Below are 24,063 nucleotides of genomic sequence, written 5' to 3' on the forward strand. Positions count from 1 at the left end.
CAAACAGAAAATCCAAGGAGAAAAAACAAAAATAAATAAAAAGATAAAAAGGAAATTTTTCTTAGGACTATAATCAGTTGGTTCACACCAGCGTGGCTGCAGTTGTTAAGGGGTGAAATACCTCCTAACTTAGGTATGGATAGCTGCTGCTCCAGGCTCCTCTGCAGCTTCACCCACCCCAGTCCCTCTCTTGGGACCCTTCGATCCAACACCTAAGAGGTAGTGCCTGCGTTGAGCATTTACCTAAGCTACTCCATGGTATTGCTGCCCCGGCTTCCATTTTGTTTGGCCAAGTAGCCTGCAGGGGGCCTTATACTGACACTCCTCATGTAAGCGCATGCTCTAGGTAACAGCCCACAGGGACACAAGCAAATGTTAAGTTCCTGATATGACTTCCCCAACAGCCCTTGTGGTTAACAGTCTCCCCTGCCTCCCTGGGCCTTCCACTTGTGCACCTCTTAGAGAAGACCCCACGGAGCTTAGTCAAACTCCACTCTTTTTGGGTTTGAATTGACCAATATGGTTTTAGCGCAGTAACCCAAAACATTCCAGCCACAGACCTTAGTAAAGGCATGTGCCGCAGTCCTGCCTCTCTCTCTCTGCATCATGTCTTGACCTCCCTGTGTGGCCGGCCCCTCAATTTGTGCCATGTACCTCCTCCAGGACCCTTGAGTAATGAACTTCTCTATTTCAGTTTCCCTTGAGGTCTTTTGTTGAACCACAGTTCACCATCAGGCACCCTGAGTTCCACTTAACAAATGTTAATTTAAAAGTCATAACAGCCTAGCATAGCAGTCGCCACTGAAACTAGCCCCAGTCCCCTGGTTAGTACCGTGCCATACTGGTTGTTAAACATGTTGAATGTCATCCCCAGTTTTACTACAGAAGTGTAATGTTTAGTTTTGTTAGTTCTTCAGTTCACCTTACTACATCATAAAGAGATTCAATGGTTTCTCTAAGCCCGTGGTCCTCAAAGTGGGGTCCTCACACCAGCAGCACTGACTTCGTGTGGGAGCTTGTTAGACATGCAAACTTCAGACCACCCTACACCTACTGAATCAGACCCCTGAAGGAGAGAGCCCAGCAATCTGTATTTTAACCAGCTCCCCCCCCCCCCCGCCCCAGGAGATTCTGGTGCCTGACCACTCAAACTTGAAAATCACTTCTCTATATGCCTCTTGCCTTCATAAACATCTGACTAAGCCATCTCGAACAATTGACTGTATTTAATCAAAAGCATACAAACTGCTATAGGTTAGTAATCTCACCAAGGGGTCAGGGTAGGTCAGTTTGAGGATGTAGCATGTAAGCACTTGTTGGGTGAATAGTTATTATGCTTTAAAAAGTACTATGCAATGGAATGCTTTGGGAAAGCTTTTATAGGATTTGGAGTGGTATTAATCATGTTCATTTTCTATATTGTGTGATTTTTGTTGACATCTTGGGGCCTTGTGGACCCAGGGAGGGACTGCCCCTTACAGAGTTAACTAATTCCAAGAGATATTAAATGGCTTGAAATGCCTTTGAAGTGCAAACCAAGCAATCCCCAGTGCTACTCGCACCCACCTCCTTTTATCAAGCTTCTGCAGTCCAGGTCACTATCCCCCTGCCCTAAATCACCCCAGGGTCAGGTACTGGAAAACTAGAAACCACTCCATAGATCAGAGCCAGCGGAAATTATTCAAGCGATCCCATCCTGAACGTGCTCAGCTGCTTCCCCTGCCTCACCCATTTCTTCCCTTGCAAACCTCAACACAGGCTTTTGCCCATATCGTCCCTTCAGTCCGTCTGCCATCTGATCAACCCGGGTGCTTCCGCATGTGATTCTGCATTGCATGCCCCCTCCTCTTGGAAACTGTGAGTAATCAACTCTTTTTCAAAGGCTGTCTCTGTGCCTGTCCTCTTATCACACCTGATGAAAACAAATCCTGAGAACATTTCAAAACAGGAGCCAGATAGATTTGAGTTCTAATAGGCTCTGTCAATTACCCATCATCTGACTTTGGGAATACTTCTTATCCTCTGCCAGCTTCAGTGTCCTTATCTGTAAAACATGGCAAAAGATTCTTATACCATAGGATTGCTGTAAAGACTGATGATAATACACATTAACTGAGTGCACACTGAAGAAATAGTAGCTGTGTGGCCAAGGAGGTGAGCATATCAAGGAATAAAACCCTCCTTTAGGCTCAGAAATGAACAAGTGCAATACGTGGAGCGATAGCCCTTCAAATTTACATGTCCTTTCTAATGTGCAATTACTACCAGACACAAATCAGGAGATATTTTACGTATTGCTATTTTTGTTCCCCAACTGAAAAACTCTCCCCTCCCCCATATTAAATGATGGCTGCTGTTCCTGTTAAGGAAATGAAACGTGGTAATTAGTCTTTTCAACAAGAGAACTAGAGGAAGCATTGATTATCGCTTTTCCTCCGCTCAAGTGTCATTTTGACATGCTACCTACCTTTACTAATTATCTGAGGGAGATAAGCAAATTTATCAAGTAACATGGCAGAGAGAAAAGAGATTGGAATGAGAAATCCCTCAGGCCTTAAGACAAATACCTGCTATGTGACCTTGGGCAAATCATTTAATAGCTCGAAACTTTAGTTTCCTCATCTGTAAAAGGAGATAGAACACTTAGCTAAGAAATGTTTGAAAAGATCAGATATAATGTGAGTAATGAGTCTCATTAGTGGAAGGCCTTGGACTTGAACCCTCCCTCTTCTGAAGGACCTGCCAACAAATAACAGAGCCCTATAGCCCCCAGCTCTGAGTTTTCAGGATTTAGCTCTCTTCTCCCTCTCCTCTCTTCCCTCCCTGCCGCCTCCTTCCAGGGGATGGTTGAATATAGTTTTTAGGTTTTGAATCATTTCCTTCTTTCTCATTGAAATTGTGGCCCACATGGGATTTCATTGCTTGAAACAGAAGACCCCGCACATCCAAGCACTAACCAGATGTACTCATGTCCAGCGTAAAGACTGGGCTTCAGTTGTCATCTCTGCCACTGAAGTTGTGCGCAGGCTGCAGGATTCAGTTATCTCTGAATAAATAATCTTACCTGTGAGTCCTACATGGAGAGACCAGGCAACTCTCATCTTGGGGTGGGGCGTGGCTTATCAAGAAACCTTCCCTTTTTCCCCCTCAAACTGTCTATTCTTGCAAGTCCTCCTTCTGGAAGTCTTCCTAACAAATCTGCTCAGGGATATTTATTTCTCTAGGCACTTACTGACCTTTAGTGTGCTATAACTAAGTTGCTAAGGATTTTGCATATTCTCATGACAGCCTAGTTTACCAGTCCAGAATCTCTGGCATGGCTTCTTCGTCATCCCTCACAGGGCCTTGTACAGTGCCAGGAACCTGAGAAATATTAAGAAACTTCTGTTGATTCATTGGTTGATTCCAGGTAAGGCTCAAGATAGTCCTGGAGGTTCTTAATTGAACCAATTGGGTGGGTGCAGGCCAGACTGCTAAGAGACTTATATGCATAGTGACTTTTAAGTTAACTAATTTTCATAGCTCTTGAGAAATTATAAAAATTTTTGACAACTGCCCTTTTTAAATCACAGGATAAGGACTTTTCACCCCAAAACACTAAATAATATGCTGTAGTTTCACTATCACAGTTTCAGGCAAAGACACATTGACCAATTTCCCTGACATAGCAGCTTGTGTTTAGAGAACATCAAATAGAATGATTTTGAGAAGTGGGTCAAGTGTGGATGAACATTTCACTTTGTGTGTGCCATGTAGCTAGGGTGAACAGGCAGCATCTTCTACTACTCTTTAGTCCAGGGATCAGTAAACGTTTTTTGTAAAGGGCCAGAAAGTAAGTATTTTAAGCGTTGCAGGCCATAATGTCACTTTCACAAAACTACTCAACTCTGATCTTGTACCATGAAAGCAATCAGACAGTATGTAAATAAATGGGCATGGCTTTGTTCCAATAAAACTTTATTTACAAAAAACAGGCAGTGGGCCACATTTGGCCCACGTGCCCTACTTTGCAGACTCTTGCTTTTGTCTTTTGTGAACACTAGTTATTTCTCTGTGTTTTGCACTTGGTTTTGCCCTAAAGGGATTTTTTCCTATGTTATAACTTTATTTTAAAGTATAGTCTGATATTGAATGTCAACCATAATTGAAAAATAAAGTGCATTTTGAGAGGAAGATAATCGTCATTTCCCAAAAGGTTGAAAACTAATGTAGAAAATGGCACAGAATGAAGAACACACCTTATAATGAATGATTCACCTGTACCCTTTCCTCTACTAATTCCCACTCATTCTCAAGTCTTCCTTTATTCCTTTGGTGAGTAAAATAAACCTTCATTACATTGCATTACACAAACAAACTGTTTTCAATATCTTGAAAGCTGTTAATTACTTTTATAGACTTGTTTTCATTGTTCAGTTAATATATTTTTCTATCTGCATTTGCATATCTTAGTTTGGGATGGAACACATCATAATTTTCCTGTGACAATTAATGAAAGTATTTTTTTTATTTAATGGTTTTTCACTTAGCAGTTGAATGTTCTGGAATGAATTTATGTCATTAAGTGATGGATAGGTGTACTTCAAGGTAAGCCCAATTGCCCTCACCTCTGGGTAAATCACCAGTCCAAGGAGGGTAATGGCTATTCCAGCTGGCATCTCATAGCCACCATTGTATGTCAGTCTGGACCTGGAAAGGTATAAGGAGATTTGGAGATTGTGTATGACAGTGATCCTCCTTGCCATCTTTCTATTTTGTGTTTTTCTCATGCCACCTGAGGCTGGTTCTTGCGTCTCAATGTTCTCATTTGCAAAACAGAGATAAAAATACCTTTGTTATCAAGTATATGGGTTTCCCATGAGGTTAAAATGGGATATGAAAGTGCTATGCCCATGTGAAGTATCATTACCATTTGAACATTTAGAAGGAACTAGGAGACTGAGAATACCCCAGACACTAGCATCTGAGGTTCCTGAAGCTGCTTTTTAAGAGCAAGTGGCTAGGGCTAATTTGGATGATTTTCATTGCTCTTATTTCTTCCTTTGCTGTTATGGGCAAGGAACTGTAGATACTGGGGCTGTGGCATTGAACCTGATGGATGTGATTCTTGACCTTATGAGCTCACAGTCTAAAAAGTATTACGGAGTCAAGTCCAAAAACTCTTGGGAGAATCCCATCTTAGGAGCCAAAGGTCTGCTAGGATGTGTTATGGAATAATAATAATAATAACAACAACAACAACAAATAACATCAACAGACAGTGAGCACATATCTACAACATACCATGATGTCATAATTTGGACAAAGGCTAATTCTCTACTGACGTTGGGGCAAAATGAAATGAGCAGAAAGTAAGGTAGGGTATGTTATGAAATAAGTCTGAAACCTTGGGAGAATCCCATGCTAAAGGGTCTAAGGCCTGACAAGGACCAGCCAGATAAGACCATGAACTTGGGACCATGTTATAATGGACTCATCAGTGCCTGCTGAGCTCTGGTGTGACCTCCAGGGCCACAGGCACAAGTTTTGAACGAGAAAAGTGCTCTACTGATTTCTAGATGTAGCTGAATCCTCCACCCCCACTCCCACTGTCCTATGACTTCCAGTAGAACAAAAACAGGTAGGTAATAATTGTGTTGTGAATTAATGATATCTATATCATTGGATAATGAAATCTGTATCATTTCAATGAATTAGAATATCGGTTGCTCTTTCCTATGAAGAAAGCAGATTTTCATAACTTAAATGTTAGCATAATCAAAGAACTCAAAGACCCAGTCATTAATCCATCTTTCCAGTGAAACCAATTGCCTTTGAATTCATCCTGGGGAATCTGCTGAAATGAGTGCTTTATGTAAACACAAAAACATCATAGCCAATGGCTACCTCCTTGTGACTGGAGGACAAAAACACATGGGCACACTTTTCATCAAAACATGCAGGGAAAATTTTTTTTACCAGTTTTTTGTGGTTGCTAATAAACTTAATTCAAATACTTACCTGTCTTTGAACAATTCTTAGCACTACAGAGAGGAAGTGCTTTTTCTTCCTCTTTAAAAAAACAACGTTCCTGTCCAAACCATCAGCCTCTGTAGGTTGTCTTAATTGCTACTTTGCACTGCACTGGACTATGACTCTGATTTTTGGCACATGCTGTCATACACAAAGTTCCTAAAATAAAATGCTCCAGGATATCCCAGGCACTCTTAGAAGGCTTTAAAAAGGGACTTGCACACTGAAAGAATATCTTTGATGAAGACAATTCAGGCGAGCAGAATGATTATTGCAAAAGAATTACGTGATTCGTTGAGATCTTGAAGTGGGTCTGGAGAATCCTTGCCACCTAACTTATCATGGTTAGGGGGAGTTTGACGAGAATCCAGTTTTGATAAAGACAATAGTTTTTTCTCCCCAAGTGACTATACATTTAAATAGCTAAAACATCTGTTCAGCAACATAGTAAAACATGTACACTCGGAACGCCTGAGAGAAGAGCCTGCCAAACAATCGGTTGAGAGGGACTTTGCTGGGGGGAGAGCACCAAGATAAAGCAACCACTGTTTGTTTTGTCTGGTCAGGGGGAGAGCCAAGGCAACCAATATTTTGGATTTCTTTTACTTTATTTGTGAAGCACTGTTTGAGAAAGGGTGGCGAGGGGAGATTTCCTGACGGGAAATTTGTAAGCTGTCCATTAGTAGAGGAGCAAGACAACCTTGGATGTCAGCGCCTAACAGACTCTTGAGACCAGCCACCAAACCACAAAAAGCGACTCTCTTCTTGCGTGGCCTCTACATCCCTCCCGATGGAGGCAGAAACGGGGAGCAGCATGGAGACTGGGAAGTCGGCCAACAGAGTCACTCGAATCGCCCTGGTGGTGTTCATCGGTGGCACCCTGGCGCTGGGCACCATGCTCTTTCTAGGTAAGTGGGGCTCTGGAGGCCAGGGGACTGGGCCAGTGCAATGACGTTTCCTTGTGCTTTATTCTGGCAAACCTTGTCAGGATGCAGGTGGAGGACTGTTTGCTTGTGTTAGTAGGTGGTACATCCTTCGTTTCTCTTAAATATGCAAATAGAAGAAGCCTTTTCTTTAGGAGGCTAAATAAATAAATACACCCAAGTACCCAATGCATAGTCCAGAATTCAAAGTGTGTGTGAAGTGGCTTCGAGTGGCTGGAGGATGCGGTTGCAGCGGGCAAACAGTGTTTTTATGCATTACATTTAGCAAAATGAATGTTTATGAATTCATAGTCAGATACTTTCATTTATTTTGTGAGGAAAGACTTACATTATGATAAAAACCATGCTGGAATTTCTTTCCATTTGATTTGTGTCGATGTTTGCCTGAATGAATCATGAAATTTAACTCACAAAATGCAAATTAGTCTTTAAAAATGCACCTTTAATGGTATTCTTCAATTCCTTTCTAATCCAGTGACTCTGGTGGGATAAAGTTTTAACTCTGCCTTTTTATTAGATTTAGAAATTAATGTGAAGGAAAACACAGGTTTTCTCCCAAGATTTGAAAGGTATTGTGATTAAATTAAATACAATTAAAATGATTGTATTTTAATGACTCTTGGTGCGAATGAGGTACCCAGAGAGTATACATAATGATACAAATGTATTCCTGTGAAAAAGAAGGAAATACTTTGGAAAGGGTAGAGGGCTGTTCTAAGATTGTAGGTATTTTGAACCCTTGACTATCACCCTTTGTATTTTTCTCATACAGCCCATATTATTTCATTAGCTTGAAAGTGATGTAAGACCAAGCCCTATACTTAGGAGATTCTAGGTGCTGTTTGAAATGTAGCACGCCTGGAAACATTCCTTGGCATATACAGGATGCAGGAGGCCATGTTTATCTTGGCAGGGGAAAAGCAGTAATTAAACTTTAAAAGAGTTAGGGTTGTGTGGTCGAAAACTCTGCTAAAATGAGCAAACCATCTTTCCATGTTTTTTGTGGCTGAAAATTTAGGGAATTAGATGGGTTTACTGCTTTCTGGTACAGCTAAACCTCCAGTCCTGCAACCAAATTTGTGGCTCTTGAAAACGGTTGTGAGATTTCTTGGCACCTGGGTTTTAGGCAAGTGTCCTATCCTTAAATTCCAAACTGGAGGAAAAATGATATCGGCATGCCAAGGGACTACATACTGTGTGGGAAGTGACTACAAAGTTAGACTGTTTGTGTTTTGCAAACAGTCCCAATTTAACAATCCAAATGATGATTGTTTATGCAAAAATATGTACTCTTTTTAATGATGTTACTGCTGCTTGAAACTTTTTTGAAATTCCATTGTTATGATTGCATTCTGAGGCTGTAGCATATTAGTTGGAATATTCTTGATGGGAGCAAATCTTTGTTCTTTGAGGTAACATGATTCTTTGGGATCAGCTCTAAAGCTTGTAGAGCACAGTAAAATTCATCAAGCCAGGCAATGCTATTAGGGTAAGGAGGCCTGCATAAAATAGAAAAAGGTAACTTTCCAGTGTGCCCAATAACCTGGCTCTCACCACGAATCTTTAAGAGGAGCTCTAATGATGTTAGAGAGTAAGGGGATAGCCATTCTACACCTCGCCTATTCAGTGTGGTCTGTGGACCAGCAGCATCCGCATCACTTGGCATCCTGGGCCCCACCCCAGACCTACTGATTCATAATTTACATTTTTACAAGATCCCCAGGTGATTCATTTGCAAATTAAATTTTGAGAAGCATTGCTTCAGGTGACCACATCCATTTGGATGTATACATTAGAGACATTTGCTTGAAAATAAATGCATACTCTCAAATTAAAAAATAAATGATATTTTTGTGAAATGCATCTGCACTATTTCAGACTCCCTCTCTTCCCACCACACTTTTTCACTGCCTAGTCCCCCAGGCTCTGCCTCCCACCTCCATCCTGCACCTAGCAAAGTCATTGTCTGAAAATCTGGGACCTGCCAGGCAATATGCTCTTTATGACAACATTTAAGGTCCTCTTCTCCTCAAGGTGATTCCAGTTTGGCTTTGTGGTATATTCTTCTGCCTGTTCAAGTTCAGTCACCTTTCTGCAATGTCTAGCATTCCTCCTTACCTCTTTGTATTTTCGGCTCTAGGGTAATTAATCTCTTTTCTAAACCTTAGTCCTTCTACAGTAAGAGTGATTGCCACTGGCCTTGGGTGGTGTCAGAGAACCTAGAGCACTAGGATTTAAGATATTGGGTATAACTAAATGCCTATAACCAGTTTATTTTATTTTTGAGAATTTTTATAAAAATTTATTTGGGACAAACAGAAGATATGTCTGGAAACAAGATTTCAACAGACTGAGATATATGCTTCCCCTATAACCAGTGTATGTTAAAGTGTCCTTTCTTCTCTTCCTCCCCACAATATTTCTCAAATGCAATGATGGGCAAACTTTTCTTTGTAAAGGGCCAGAGAGTAAACATTTTCGGTTTTCTGGGCCATACTGTGTCTGTTGCAGCTACTCAACTCTGTTGTAGCACAGAAACAGCCATCAACAATATGTACACAAATGGGTATGGTTGTATTCCGGTACAGTCTGAATTCTGGACACTGAAATTTGAATTTCTGATCATTCTCACGTGTCATGAAATATTATCCTATTTATGATTTTTCCAATCATTAAAAAATGTAAGAACCATTCTTAGCTGTGGGCCGTATAGAAACAGGCAGTGGGCTGGCCTGGGCCCACAGGCCGTAGTTTGCTGACTCCCACTTTATGCTCATTCTCATGCTCTCTGCACTCTGAGGTCATTTCTGCTGGTTATAGAGAAATCTGAAATGAGAAACCAAACTGCTTTTTAAGATTTTTTTTTTAAAGCTCCTAAGCAGTAAAAAGTAACATTTTCATTTTTTATAAGAAAACTGTTTTCTTTGTTGTCTCCATTTCATTCACTTACACCTTCACATTATCTGGGCTTGTTGATCCTTATTTATTTGCAGGATCTTAAGATATTCCTGCCCCTCCCCCCCCCCCGTGGATATAATGCCCTTTCTTGAAGGGTTGAGTTTGTCTGCATCTTAATTAATTTAATTTAAACCTTCCTTTTACTCACCCTCAGATAAAGATATTTGATTTTAGTTCTGCTTCCTTAGAGGTTTTGGGTCAATAATTATCTTCCATGAAAGGAATAAGTCTTTAAAATTTTTTTTATTGAGATACAATTGACATGTAACATTCTATTAGCTTCAGGTATACAACATAGTGATTTGATATATGTATATATCGCAAAATGATTGCCACAATAAGTCTCGTTAACATCCATCACCACACAGTTACATATTTTTTCTTTTGATGAGAACTTTTAAGATTTTCTCTTAGCAACTTTTAAATATACAATACAGTATTACCAACTATAGTCACTATGCTGTACATTACATCCCCATGATGCATTTATTTTACAACTGAAAGTTTGTATCGTCAAAATAATGTCTTTAAATGAAATATTTCGTTATCTTTCTTCTAAAATAAAACAAGGCTAGTATCAAGAAGATATTGTCCAGAATCATACAACTATTATTATTTATAATAAAGTTTATTTTCCCATTATAAAAATAACACATGCTCATTAAAGAACATTTGGTAAACATATGGAAGTAGGCTGAATGGAAAAATTTCCCCCATGGTTCCACCACTCAGGCATGTTGGAATATTTGATACTAATGTTTACACTGTACATATATAATTTTACCTAACTTTCTTTTTTTGCTTTTAAAAGAAATAAAAACACACCTTTATCCTAAGATAGTTCTGAGATGTTCCATAGGCATTTTTCTTGAATCTATAATGTAACACAGATAAAAAGGCTGTTTGGAGGATGGCAGCAGATATAAGAACAATGAAAAAGCCAACTCCTCTTAGAACTTGGGTTAGTAAATAATATAAATCGCCACACTGGCAAGTGATGTACAGGTCTTCCATCTCTAACAGAAATATAGGTACTGCTTGCTTTCTGATTCTGCTTGTCAGTTGAGGATGCCACAAAAGGCCTTGGACCCCCCTTCACCCCCCACCATCCATCTCCCCACGGCCACATCTCCAAATGATTCCTTATTTCTGCTCACAGAGTACAGCAATAACAAATTCTCCACAACTTCCTCAGCTACCAAAAATATTTTTGAAATCTAAACTCACATCTGCTAATGCCCAGGTGCTACCTTGGAGTTTACAAATGGGGCACCCTTCTGTGCTTCTGCAGAAATTCATTTAGATAATGTTGTGCCAGATGGGAGAAATTAAGCTATTGGTGAAAAGCTGCTTCCATCTTGCTGGGTTTTTGTTCTGTTTTGTTTTGGTGGAGGTAATTGGAAACTTCTTCCACAAAGCTGCATCTGTCTGGTAGCTCGGCTGGGCCTGGAGGGAGGAGAGTGTGTGGGATATGGGGCAGGCAGAGCATGACTCTTGCTAGATTACTGAGTATATTTACCCGCACCCCCCTTTTTGGGCCTTGTCTGTGTGGATGGTTTAGATAAGATCCAGAACTTTAAATGCCACACATTCTGGCTTTCTCCTTCTACTTACGAAACTTATGAAAAATTGACATAAGTCTTAATTTTTCCATCTCTAAAACAAGAATGTAGTTGTAAGCATAAAGAGTGAAATTATGAAACTTAAACCACAGATAATTGGAGATGAAAGAGACCTTAGAGATCATCTAGCCCAGTGAATTCTTAAACTTGAGCAAACATCAGAATCCCCGGGAGGGCTTGCTAAAATGCAGATGGCTGGGCCCCACCCCAGAGTTTCTGATTCAGAAGGTCTGTAGGGCTGCCACTACCCAGGGGTCCCACTCTGACAAGCACTGTGCAGTTGTGCCCATTCATCTGAAACTGAGTTTCAGAGCAACCAAGAGTCTCTCACCAAGGTTACTTAGCTAGTGATCAGAGTCTGGTTCTGTGATACTGAGCCAGCTGGATTTTTAAATTCCACGTCAATACTGAGAAGGATGAACTGATATCAAATGTCTTGCATACTCATATGTGCCTGACTGTGGGTTACCTGATGGTGGTCTGCTACAAACCAGTCATTTCTTTATTTTGGTCTGTTTTTTCAGTGAGTCAAGGTTTCTTAAGTCTCCAAGCTAAACAGGAGTACTGCCTGAAGCCAGAATGCATTGAAGCTGGTAAGTCAGTTTTCCATCCTGTGTCAAGTTATAATTATGGTACCTTGGGGAATGGAAGAGAAAACAGGTGGTATTTTTAGTATTCTGTTGGCTTGTGGTTTACCAAATACAAAATGCAATTTTGATGAAATTTTAAGTTTACTTTCAAGTCTTGGTGTGACGTCGTGGAGCATAGGTTTCCTGTTTTTTTTTTTTTTTTTCCCCTTGCAAAAAACAGTTGTGTGGTATTCCAAGTCATTACAGGCATACCTCGGAGATATTGCGGTTTTGGTTCCAGACCACTACAATAAAACAAGTACTGCAATAAAGCGAGTTGTGATCTTTTGGCTGGTGGAGTCTTGCCTTCAGTTTGTAAAAACACACAACATCTGTGAAGTGCGATAAAGTGAAACTCAATAAACCAAGGTATTCCTGTCTAAGGAAATCAGGAAGGAGCTTGGAAGGCTAAATGGCCTCTCTTAAGGCCGAGAGACAGACCGTTGGCCTCCCTGTGGCCTTAGTGGATATAGATTCTATTTATCTTAAGCAGTCTTTCTGTATCTTCTGGTCAGTGGGTCTGACCTGTCTGTCTAAGCAGGGACCCTCTGTAAATCCATGCTTCCACAGTCACCTGGAATCCCTTTGGGTCCTTCTATTCCACATTACAACTCAATTTTTTCTTGATGTGACCAGGCTGTGCATCAGTGGGTACTGTAAAGTGAAGACAAGTACTTAAAGTTGCCTCAGTTTTGCCACAACTATTATATTCCCTCCATAAACCAGTGTTAGGGCCTAGATTTGCAGGACCCAGAAAGTCATAAAATAAGTTAAGCACATGGCCCTTTCACTTTCATCTTGGACTTAAAAGAAGAGATTAATGAATTAATTCACCAAATATTTATTGCACTCCAGGGACCGAGTTAGGTTTGGGAATACAGGCATACCTCATTTTATTGTACTTTGCTTTATTACGATTCACAGATGTTGCATTTTTTACAAATCGAAGGCAAGACCTTCCACCAGCAAAAGTTTTACAACTTGCTTTATTGTGATACTCGCTTTATTGCAGCGGTCTGGAACCAGACTTGCAATATCTCTGAGGTATGCCTGTATAGCAACGAAGCAGAATGACCAGGTAAGGGAAGAGAGACAATTAACAAATACGCAAGGCAACCAATGCACAAGAAAAAAATATCAGCTGGTGGTACATTCAGAAAATGAAAATATTAAAATAGAATAATGGGATAGCAAGTGACAGGATGGCTAGATTGAAAAGTCTGAGCAAATGATGTTGAAATGACCCTGAATGATGAGAAGGGACGTGCTGTGTGAAGATCTAGGAAAGAGCTTTTCAGGTGGGGGGAACAGCTGGAGCAAAGGTCCCATAGAGGAAAGAGCTTGGTAGACTTGAGAAATGAGAAGAGCTTGCTGGGTAAGGGGCAGAGTGCAGGTGATGAGGGTCAGTGAGGGAACCCAGGTGCCAGCGAGTTTGGGTTTTTCCCAAATTTGCTCAAGCCTTTGGAGGATTTTACAAAAGAGGAGATGATGTTATTAGTATTTAATAAGAGCTCTCTGTGGAGAGCTAGATTCAGGGGAGTCTTTCTGCATGGAAAGGAGACCCCAGGGAGCAAGAATGGAAGAAGGTGCACAGCAGGAGGTTATTTCAGTAAGCCAGGTGAGAGGTTATGCTGTCTTGAATTCAAGAGATGGAAAGGGAGACTAGAGGGTTTCGGAGATAGACAGCTTGCTGAAGGGTTGGGTGTGGGCTGTGAGAAAATGCAGAGTCAAGGTAATGCTTAGATTTTTGCCAGTGGTTGGGTGGTGACATTATTGAGATGGGAGAGACTTAGGAGAAAGCTTTTAAACTGAAGCCTTATACAAAGGCAGTGGGTTAGATAATTATGCTATTAGAGTTCGTTTTTTGTCCCATTCTTAAGTGATCAATATGTATATTTTAAATCAGGCCGTTTGTTAAAGTGACTTACATGTGCCATCTCATAAAATCTTCACAAGAACCCCATGAAGTCAGTGCTATCACCAGGCCCAATTACAGATGAGGAGATGTAGGCGTAGAAGCCAAATAACTTGCCCAGGGTCACATCCTGAGTTAGTGTCAGGGCTGGGCTTCTAGTTCATACCTGGCTCCGCTCCATCTGTGCCTCAGTAGCGCAAGGCCGTGCTGGGTACCTCTCTTTTACTGTGGTCCTGTCTTGATCTTTTTTCACAACACGAGACTTACTAGAATCGAGTGACTAGGCAACCACTTCTGCTCCTTTGATTTTGTCTCTGGAAGGGTGAGAAAGGTTTGGCACTTCCCAGGCCGGCTCCTGTTCCCAGCTCCAGCTGACTTAGGGTTTTCTCCAGTGGACAGAGGATGACCTGGAGTAGGGTGGGACTATCAGAGGCCAGGTTTTAGACTTTATGTCACCTTATGCTTTTGCTGTGGTAGGGTTCTTGCAGATGTGTGAAAATACAAATTTTGAACTCAGATTTTCAATTTGAGTTTAGTCAACTTTTTGTGCAGAGGGCCACTTATTTTATGAGTTTTGTCTTTCTATTATGAATCATAATAATGCAAGATTAAAACTTCCGTAATGATATTTGATAATGTCACCTCCTGCCAGCTAGTGTGTTTTTCCTTGCTGTCCCTGTTTTCAATTTTCACGTTGGGGAATGGCTTTCTAATATTGAAAAATATATATTTTTGCTGTTTCTGTAGCGAAAAGCTCAAAAAAGATAGTCATCTTTAGTGAAACGTGACCCTCACAATGCACAGGGGTCTGCAAAACAGCTGCAGAGTACACATCGCAGAACTGTAGCCAAAGGAAGGTCTCCAAAAATGCAATGTATGTGCATACTGCATGCGCATGTGAGTAGTGTGTGCGTGGGCAGTGCATGCATGCGTACCATGTGCATGGGTGCTGTGTGCATTGGTGCCGTGTGTATGTGCATACGTGTATGCATGGGCGGTTCATACACGCTCAGGTGGTGCGTGCGTGCCATGTGTGCGTCCATTCGTGCCATGTGCGTGCAGTCTTGTGCGTGCGTGGGCGCTGTGTACATAGGTGCTGCGTGCGTGCGCGCGGTCTGCATGTGTGGGTACCCTGTGCATCCGAGCGCACCGTGTTTGTGTGTGCTATGTGCCTGCGAGTCGTGTGTGTGCATGGGCGACACATGTGTAGGGGCCACATAAGTGGGCGCCGCATGCGTGCCGTGTGTGTCGTGTGAAAGGGCATCATGTGTGTAACGTGTGTGTGTGCCGTGTGCGTCCATGCATACCATGTGCGTGCTCGGGCTGTGCGTGCATGGGTGCCGTGTGCACGCGTGTGTGCCCTGTACGTCTGTTTGTTTCGTGTGCGTATGTGCGCCTTTTGCGTGTGCTTCGGGAGCATGGGCGCCTTGTTCGTGCGTGGGAGTTTTGTGCGTGCGTGGGCGCAGTGTGCATGTGCTAGATATTCGAGAGACAGAAATGATGGATCGCCTTCTGGACCCTTTTGAGGTGGGTCCTCTCCATAACTCTCTTTCCCTCCTCTTTTGTATTTCCTCCTATCATAATCCCTTTTTCAAAATAAGTGGAGAATGAATACAAAGAAACCAGGAAAGGGCATGCTAATGATAGTGGATAAGAGCAGACAGGCTGACTTGGGTTAGAAGTATGATCTGGCCACTTCCAAGCTACATGATCTTGGGCTAAATACGTAATCATCCTAAATCACAGTAGCACCATCTGTAAAGTGGGAATAACAGTTTTTACTTGTGCTAGTTGTGAGTTTAGAAGAAAATGATGGTAGCAATCAAGGTCCACAGCCCCAGATCCTTAACCCCAAACCCAGAGAGCATTGTAACTCTCAGTTGGCAAGATTGGACCCAACCTCAATTCCTGTGGTGGCAAAGCTGGATCTTAACTCATGTGAGGTTGTTTTAGACTTTATTTATCCCATTTATGAGAATATATATATATATATATATATATATATATATATATGTATGTATGTTCCCTATAGAATTATTAATGTGCTTGTTTCAGAAGGGCCACTCCAGATATCGCTGGAGGTATTATATAATCTGTGGTTTATGCACTGCATTTTCTAAAATCTGAAAATCTGTGCACTCTGGAATGTATCTGGCCTCAACAGTTTCAGATACGTGTTTGTGGAATTGTAATAGCAAAAATCTACATGCATGGTTGCCAGATTGAGCTACACAGGTACATTCAGGATGCTCAGTTAAATTTGAATTATAGATATACAATGACTACTTTTTTTTTGGTAAGTGCAGTAATTGGGACATACTTATACTATAAAAGTAGTCATTTATCTGAAATTCAAATTTCGCTAGACATTTTGTATTTTATCTGGCAACCATATTATTTGGCAGTATTCCTGACACAGTTCTATGCACGTTACATGTATTTGTTGTTTAATTCTCATGAAGATCCTATGGGGTGCTATTATCCCCATTTTACAGATGAGGAACCTGCGGGAAGAGAGAAGTTAGGCAACCTGCGGGAGTTTACGTAGCTACTGCATGATATTGCTGGCATTCAAACGCAGCTGGTCTGGCTCCAGAGCCTGTGATGATGCTGTACTGCCTGCAAAGGGCTTAGCATAGTTCCTGGTGCAGAGGAAATGCTCAGTATGATTATTACCACCCCCCCCCCTCTTTCTTGAGCCCTGATTAAACTTACAAACTGAGGTTGGTATATGGGGCCATACTTCCACCTGTACTCCATAAGCACTAGCTGGAGACTGCATAGGAATTTACCTTATATGCAATGACTGCAGAGAATACGTAGCCTGGCCTTTCACAGGTTTCCTTCATCATCATAGTTCTTTTATTAAAACAAGACTGGGTATTCTCCATGGAGCTGAGTAGGGGGAAAGGAGTTTTGGTGTCTTGACAACAATGGTCCCTTGCAATTTGAAGTCACAGTTTTCCTGCAGAAAGTGCAGCCCTGTGCCCAGCTGTGAATTGTGAATGATGAATTGGGAGGCGGAAGCTGGAGTTTTCCCACTCAGCAGGCTCAGTTCCAAATTCAGTATGAGTGATGTATTGCCCCACTTTATATCAGGGCTGAGGTCAGAGCTGATCTTGCAGTTTTTCTAGGTACCTGCAGGAATACTGAGGAGATGGAGAGGGACACATTTGAGGGTTGGGGGCAGGGGAGGTTTGGGAAGGTAGCCAGAAAACAATGTGCTTATGTGAATAAAAATGTGTGTGAGGGTTCCTCTGTGTGACTGTAAATATTGTGTGGGACTGAAATTTGTATGATCAATGTCCCTGAAGTGTCACATAGCAGATTCATTCTTTTGGCTGCATAGCTAGTATAACTAAATAGAAACTGAAATGAAAATTTTTGTGTGTCTTAGCATATTTGCATATTAAATAATAATGATAAAAGAGTAAGTAAGTAAGTAAACATGTAATTGGAGACAACTGAATTGTGAAAGATGAAAATATTTAGCCAATTTTAAATTTATCAAATTTCTAAACCAGCTTTTTGCTTTGATTTTTTTTGGGGGTGTTTGAAAATGGTAAGGATTTTTGAAGTCATATAGAAATTTGGAAGTTTGTATATTATTTACATTATTGATGATAAAAAAACTTTTTGAAATTTTCCTAGAAAGTCTAGGCTAGAGAAATGTCTAGCCTTACTTTTAAACCTGGAGGAACCACACATGTAATCAAACTTATGCAGATTATACTTTTGGGGGGCAGTTTATTCACATTTAGCTGAAAACTTACTAGGTTTTCATTACTTTGAACAGAAACATATTCTGGCATTAATAAAAGTATGAAAATTACCCAGGATGTCATCTTTCCAATGTCATTAAAACATTGTCTGCCTTTTTTAAAAAAGTCAGTTGGTGCATATCTCTGTGCTAGAGTGGCAGCCAGCAGTTGTCTGGCAGTTGGGAGAGAGTTGGAGCTCAATGCGAGGAATTTCGGAGCCTTCTCATTTTGTAATGAAAAAAAAATTTAAAACTCATGGATACATACTTAAGTATGTACAAACTTCCTACCTATTAACTGTCTTTCATATGTAATTGTATGTGGGCTTATGAAAGAAGAAAAAATGGTATATCAGTCTGTTGTATCTTTCTGTTATTATACAAATACTCAGTTCTGCCCCTAGACCTGGGCAAGAGAGGCCCCTGCCTTGGGCCCCTCATTTAGAACACCCCACTTTGCCCTCCTCTGGCTGTGCCTCTTCCCTAGTCAAGGAGTCTGTGTCTGTGTGGGTCTCTCCCAGGGGTTCATTTCCTCAGAGCTGTACTGAATGCCTAGGGGCTGCAGACTGCATATGCGGCCTTCCAGGTCTTTATGAAGGTATATTGCAAATACAGCTTTTAAATATTTAAATACAACATGTGGGCCTCTGTTTGGATCAAACCACCCCAAACTTTAGAGACCTGAAACAAGTGTGATGTCATATTTCTCACGATTCTGTGGGTTTGGTGAAGGTTCCTCTGCTGATACCACCTAGGCTCATTAATACAGCTGCATTCACCTGGAGGGTCACCTGGCCTGGAAGATTCATGATGGCCTCAGTCACATCTCTGGCTGTTGGTGCTGGCTTGGTTCTTCTCAATGTGGTCTCACCTCCTCCAGGAGGCTTCTTTAAAGGGCAGTCTCAGGGCTCCATTCAAAGGGAGTTAACATGGAAGGTGTGAGGCCTCTTAAGGCCTACCTTTTAAACTCATGAAAAGTTACTTTGCCACATTCTGTTGGTCAAAGCAAGTCACAAGGCCAGCCCAGATTCAAGGCAGGGGAAGTAGATCCTACTGCTTGGTGGGAAGAGTAGCAAAGTTACCTGCAGAAGGATGAAAGGGAAGAATGTCGCATGCACCTTGGCAAATAGTTTACCGTATACTCCAGTTGTCTGCCTGTCCCATGCCCCGCAGATGTTAGGGGTGGCCCTGCAAAGCCCAATAACAATAATACTACCAAACTTTTACCCACTCACTCTGAATGCAATAATTTAGTATAGTGCAGTTGATTCAGGGAGTCATTTGAGGGGAAATGGAAAAGCCAAGGCTTGGGGACTGGTCGATATGAAATTGTTTAGTTTGGAAGAGGCCAGTACACAATGTTCAGTGCTTGTCATTAATCCTGTGATTTTCTTTTTAAATAGCTGCTGCCATATTAAGTAAAGTAAATCTATCTGTGGACCCTTGTGATAATTTCTTCCGGTTCGCTTGTGATGGCTGGATAAACAATAATCCGATTCCTGAAGATATGCCAAGCTATGGGGTTTATCCTTGGTTGAGACATAATGTCGACCTCAAGTTGAAGGGTAAGTTTCTACTGGGGTTTGATGGTGCACTTTACTAAGAGCAATATTTAACAAGAAGAACAGTTTTGGATTTGAAGCATGCCTACTTACTTTTTAGCTATACTGAATTCATGTTCAAGATTTTAAAAAATGTTCGATTGAAAGGAAAATTGTGGAATTCCAGTCTCCCAGATCCCAACACAAGCCTAGTGTAGGTCATCATGTCCGCGTCTGTAAATAGTAAGTTCTGTTGCTGAAGGATAAATAGCATCCGATTGAGATTGGGAGCAAAGGAACAGTTAATGGAAGCCATGTTAATATACTTATTTGTCTGTTGTGTTCAGAGCAAACTTGATCACTTGCTCCTTGTGTCCTGGATTTTCATGGCTTACAAAATACACTTAACACCTCATTGTTTTTTGACATCACTTTTGAGAACTCTGGATGACCTTGTGTTTGTCATATTGTTCCTGTTAACTTCTAAGTTGGCTCTGGGGAGATTATCTTTTCTCTCATGGCCTCTAGCAATGACAAGCTCACATACACATGCTCACAATACGTGTGCGAACACACACCCTTCAAAAATTAAAAACGTCTTTTACTAGAAGATCTTCTGTTTGCGGTGGATCTAATTTTTATGCTGAGCTATTGGAGAAACCTATTTCAGGAGGGAAATTGGGAGATTTCAAGGCCAGATAAGGTCATTGTTTTGAGAGGGCAAAAATAATGTTATTTTTTTCTCTTTGGTAACTGTGAGTTATGCCAAATAATTTGTATTCAGTAACACCTACAGAGAATTTCTGAGAGTTATAAGAATCACTATTTTTCTTTTTTCTCTATCTCCTTTTTCCCAGGTTTTAAGTACATGAAAATTAAATACGTATCAAATAATTGTATCGGCTAAATTAGCCGATATGCATACTGCTGTCACCTGCTTTAAAAAATGATTTATTTCTCATAGACATGGATTATGTCAGTAGATACGTTTTTGATTATAAATAACACTAATAAATGTCCGTGTGTATATATAACAACTGAAACTACTGGCAAAACAGATACCTATTGTTGATTGTAAGGAAAAAATGTGTTTAAATTTCACAACTAGATAGAAATCATATGGACTTATATTTTCTACTAAGAGACCCAAATTTAGACTTTATAAATTATAAATGAGAATTTGCAAGAACGTCAGAGTTTTCCCCTAACCCAGCAGGTGAGATTCTCATGCTATAGAACCATAAATAAGACCTCAAGGAATGAATTTACTAATACTTATTTCCCTGTAGGATATTAACTCATACTGGCCCTTCACCTACCATTCTTGCTTATTTCCTGTTTCCCTTTCCTGGCTTTTCCCCCCTATTCATAGAGATGTGTGCACACGTGTACACGCACACACACAATCACATGTGTAGAAGTATCACTGAAGGATAAGAAAAAGACAAGATTTCCAGATAGATACTCCGTTTGCATTAGTTATAATCAAAAGATTTCTATCTTTAGGGTATGAAGCAGTTACAATAATTTAAAGAAGTTTCTGGGGATAAAAATTAAATGTAAAAATTAAAAATTAAATATAAAACTTAAAAGTAGTATAGATATGGTTTGTTTGAGGAGGATGCTGTATATGGGCTTCTTTAAAATTCATAGAAATAAGAGTAAATTGTTCAGAGCAGCAATGGGGTTTTTGTTTGCTTGATTCTTTTAAAAATAAAAAAAATTATTTTCAAGCTCAGTTGGGAAAATAAGAGTAAAAATAACATGTAAAAAGTAAGAAGACGAGATTGGGCGTGTTCAGGGTGGTTGATGGAAGAAGAACTGACTCTGGGTGGTGAACACACAGGGCAATATACAGATGATGTATTACAGAATTGTATACTTGAAACCTATATAATTTTACTAACCATTGTCACCCCAATAAATTTAATAAAAATTTTTTAAAAAGTAAGAAAGTCACCCATAAATCCACCCCTAGAAATGACTGTTAATAAAACAATTGGGTATATATCTTTTCAGGTTTTTTCCCATGTGTGAGTACATACATATGTATAACCTCATACGCACACCCATATATGGAAAAAATTAGCTGATATGCATACTGCTGTCACCTGCTTTAAAAAATGATGTACTTCTCATAGACATGGATTATGTCAGTATATATTTTTCTGATTATAAATAACACTAATATATGTCCATGTATACACATTTTCATGTTCTTACCTAAATGTATCTTTAGGATAAATTCCCAGAAATGGAATTGTTGTGTTGAAAGAGTATTCACAGTTTTATTTTTGATGCGTATAGGTGAATCGCCCTTTAGAAAGTTATTTCTAGGTCTCTGTGTGTTTTCTTGCTCTTTTAAATGGTAACTTTTCTCCATCAACTGTTTTTCCTTTTTTGTGGGATAAAGTAGGGGTCAGCAAACCAACCCGTTGGCCAGATCCAGCCTACTGCCTGTTTTGTAAAGTTTTATTGGGTGGCAGACACATCTGTTCATTTATGCGTTATCAATTGCTGCTTTTGCACGGCAGAGTTGAATAGTTACTACAGAAACCATATGGCCCACAAAGCCTAAAATATTTACTTTCTGACCCTTATGGAAACAGTTGGCCAATTCCTGATGCCTAGTGTAAAGCTTTGATATATCTATATTGGATCTGATTAGAACTGTCTTATTAACTAATAGTTTTTTGGTGGCTTTGGGATTTTTTAGGTAGATAATCATAAAATTAAGAAAGTTACTTCCTTTTACTATATTGGCTAGAGCCTCTAGAACAATGTTGAATAATAACAACTATAATGGGTATATTTTTCTTATTCCTAGCTCGGGTCGTAATGTCTCCAGGATTTCCCCTGCAAACATATTTTTTCTTTGTGATAGGTAGTCTTCTTTATTGTGTTCTCTTATTCCTAGTTTGCAAAAAGGAGTTGCCCAAGAAAAATCTCTCTTCACTATTTATGAAGAGACTCGGATGGAGTATCTTTTTTGACTTCTCTAGATTTTTCTCATGCTGAACTAACCTTATAATCTTGAAATAAACCTTACCTATGAATGGTTCATTATTTTCTTTTAATACATTGCTAGGCTCGAGTAAGCTAGTATTTGTTTTAAACATTTGTGTCTATGATTCATGTTGGTCCATGGATTTTTGTGTGCTAGGTTTGTCAGATTCTGTTATTAAGATTGTGCTGGCCTTGTGAAATAAAATGGGAAGCTTCCCATATATTTCTATGCTCTGGGAAAGACACAGCCAAATAAGTCCCAAGTTATTCTGTGACAAGCACTGTAAAGGGTGAATTCAAAAATTGATCTCATGAGGCTCCAGTGCCAAAAAGGAGACCAACTGGAGGAGTAGGGTCTCTTTTTAAATTAGTATCATCTTGTACCAGATGTGTGTGTTTGCAATGTCAAATATGTATTAGTTCTTTAAACTTTTTAATTTTGAGCTAATTCACACTTACAGAAAAGTTGAAAGAATAACATAAGGAACTCTAATGTACCCTTTACCCAGATTCCCTGATTGTTACCATTTTGCTACATTTGCTTTATCATATTCTTTCATTCTCTCTATAAATATATAGATATTGTTTGATTCTCTAGCTATATCTGTACATTTATATAGATAGATAGTGAGAAAATCTATCTATAAATGTATAGATATATAGATTTATGGGTATATTGCAGATGATTATTCTTAAAGTGCGTAAATAGAGCTTTTCAAATGTCAGATGTGCTGACAATCTTATTTTTTAAACATGAGGTCTTTAAATTCTATCAATATATTTTTATATATTCTATATCTATCTATATATCTACATATCTCTCATTCTATCCGACCGTCCATCCACCGTCCAGGTAATACAAGCTCATTGTATACCAACTATAAATGAATTACAAGAAGAAACATACTTCACATCCTACTACCCAGTGATAACTTTTTAATGCAAATATACATATAAAATTCTATGTATATCAAAAGGGATCATATGATATGTTCTATTTTTATAATCTGCTCTTTACATTTGACATGTTGACATCTTTTCATGTCAATAAAAGTAGATCTATAGCATCATTTGCCATGACTACTTTGTATGGATGCAGTATTTATTTAATCAATTCCTATGTTGCCATTTAGGTTGTTGACAGATTTTTTTCCTTATTGTAAGCCACTCAGAGCATGAATTTTGAAGCTACAGAATTGGATTCGAATCCTGGTTCCTTTGCATTTCTCCTCTGTGTCACTTTTGGCCAATTACTTATCTCAGCTAGCTCAAGTTTTCTTATCTTTCAAATGGAGATAAGAATACCCAATTCATAATGCTTGTGGGGACTAAAGAAGATGACCTATATAGAGTACCCAGGCCAGTTCCTTTCCTATAGCAGGCCCACAATAAATAGTTGTCCTTTGCTCCTCCATTTTATCTCAAGGATAGTTCTAAGGCACATGAAGTAATGTCTATCAAATCCTTAAGTTTTATTCTGCTCTTATCCTTTATAAATATCATGTACTTTCAAAAATATTGAATACTGTCTAGATATTTTTCCTCACCCTTGATAAAAAGAGAACATCCAAAAATAAAACCCAATACTACAATCAAAAGAATACCATTTTCTTATGGCTGATAGAGAACACACAGATATGGCTGTCCAATTTGTGAACTAAAATGGATTTGACAGA

General features: G+C 39.7%; 1 protein-coding gene across 2 annotated transcripts in view; it reads left to right on the forward strand.

Moving 5' to 3' along the window:
• Positions 1–6,189: 6,189 nt before the first annotated feature.
• PHEX (phosphate regulating endopeptidase X-linked) overlaps positions 6,190–24,063 on the forward strand; it is a 204,992-nt gene continuing 187,118 nt past the window's right edge. The window contains exons 1-3 of one of the 2 annotated variants that reach the window (XM_074323776.2): positions 6,190–6,920; positions 12,061–12,129; positions 19,244–19,405. In XM_074323776.2, coding sequence (XP_074179877.1) covers positions 6,803–6,920; positions 12,061–12,129; positions 19,244–19,405 — 349 coding nt within the window. In that variant the 5' untranslated portion in view covers positions 6,190–6,802. The remainder of the gene's footprint in view (positions 6,921–12,060; positions 12,130–19,243; positions 19,406–24,063) is intronic. The other variant, XM_019714582.3, reaches the window with a different exon arrangement.

This window comes from Rhinolophus sinicus, chromosome 18 (genome assembly GCF_057876585.1).
Source record: "Rhinolophus sinicus isolate RSI-liver-muscle chromosome 18, RSI-T2T, whole genome shotgun sequence".
Classification (NCBI taxonomy): Eukaryota; Metazoa; Chordata; class Mammalia; order Chiroptera; family Rhinolophidae; genus Rhinolophus; species Rhinolophus sinicus.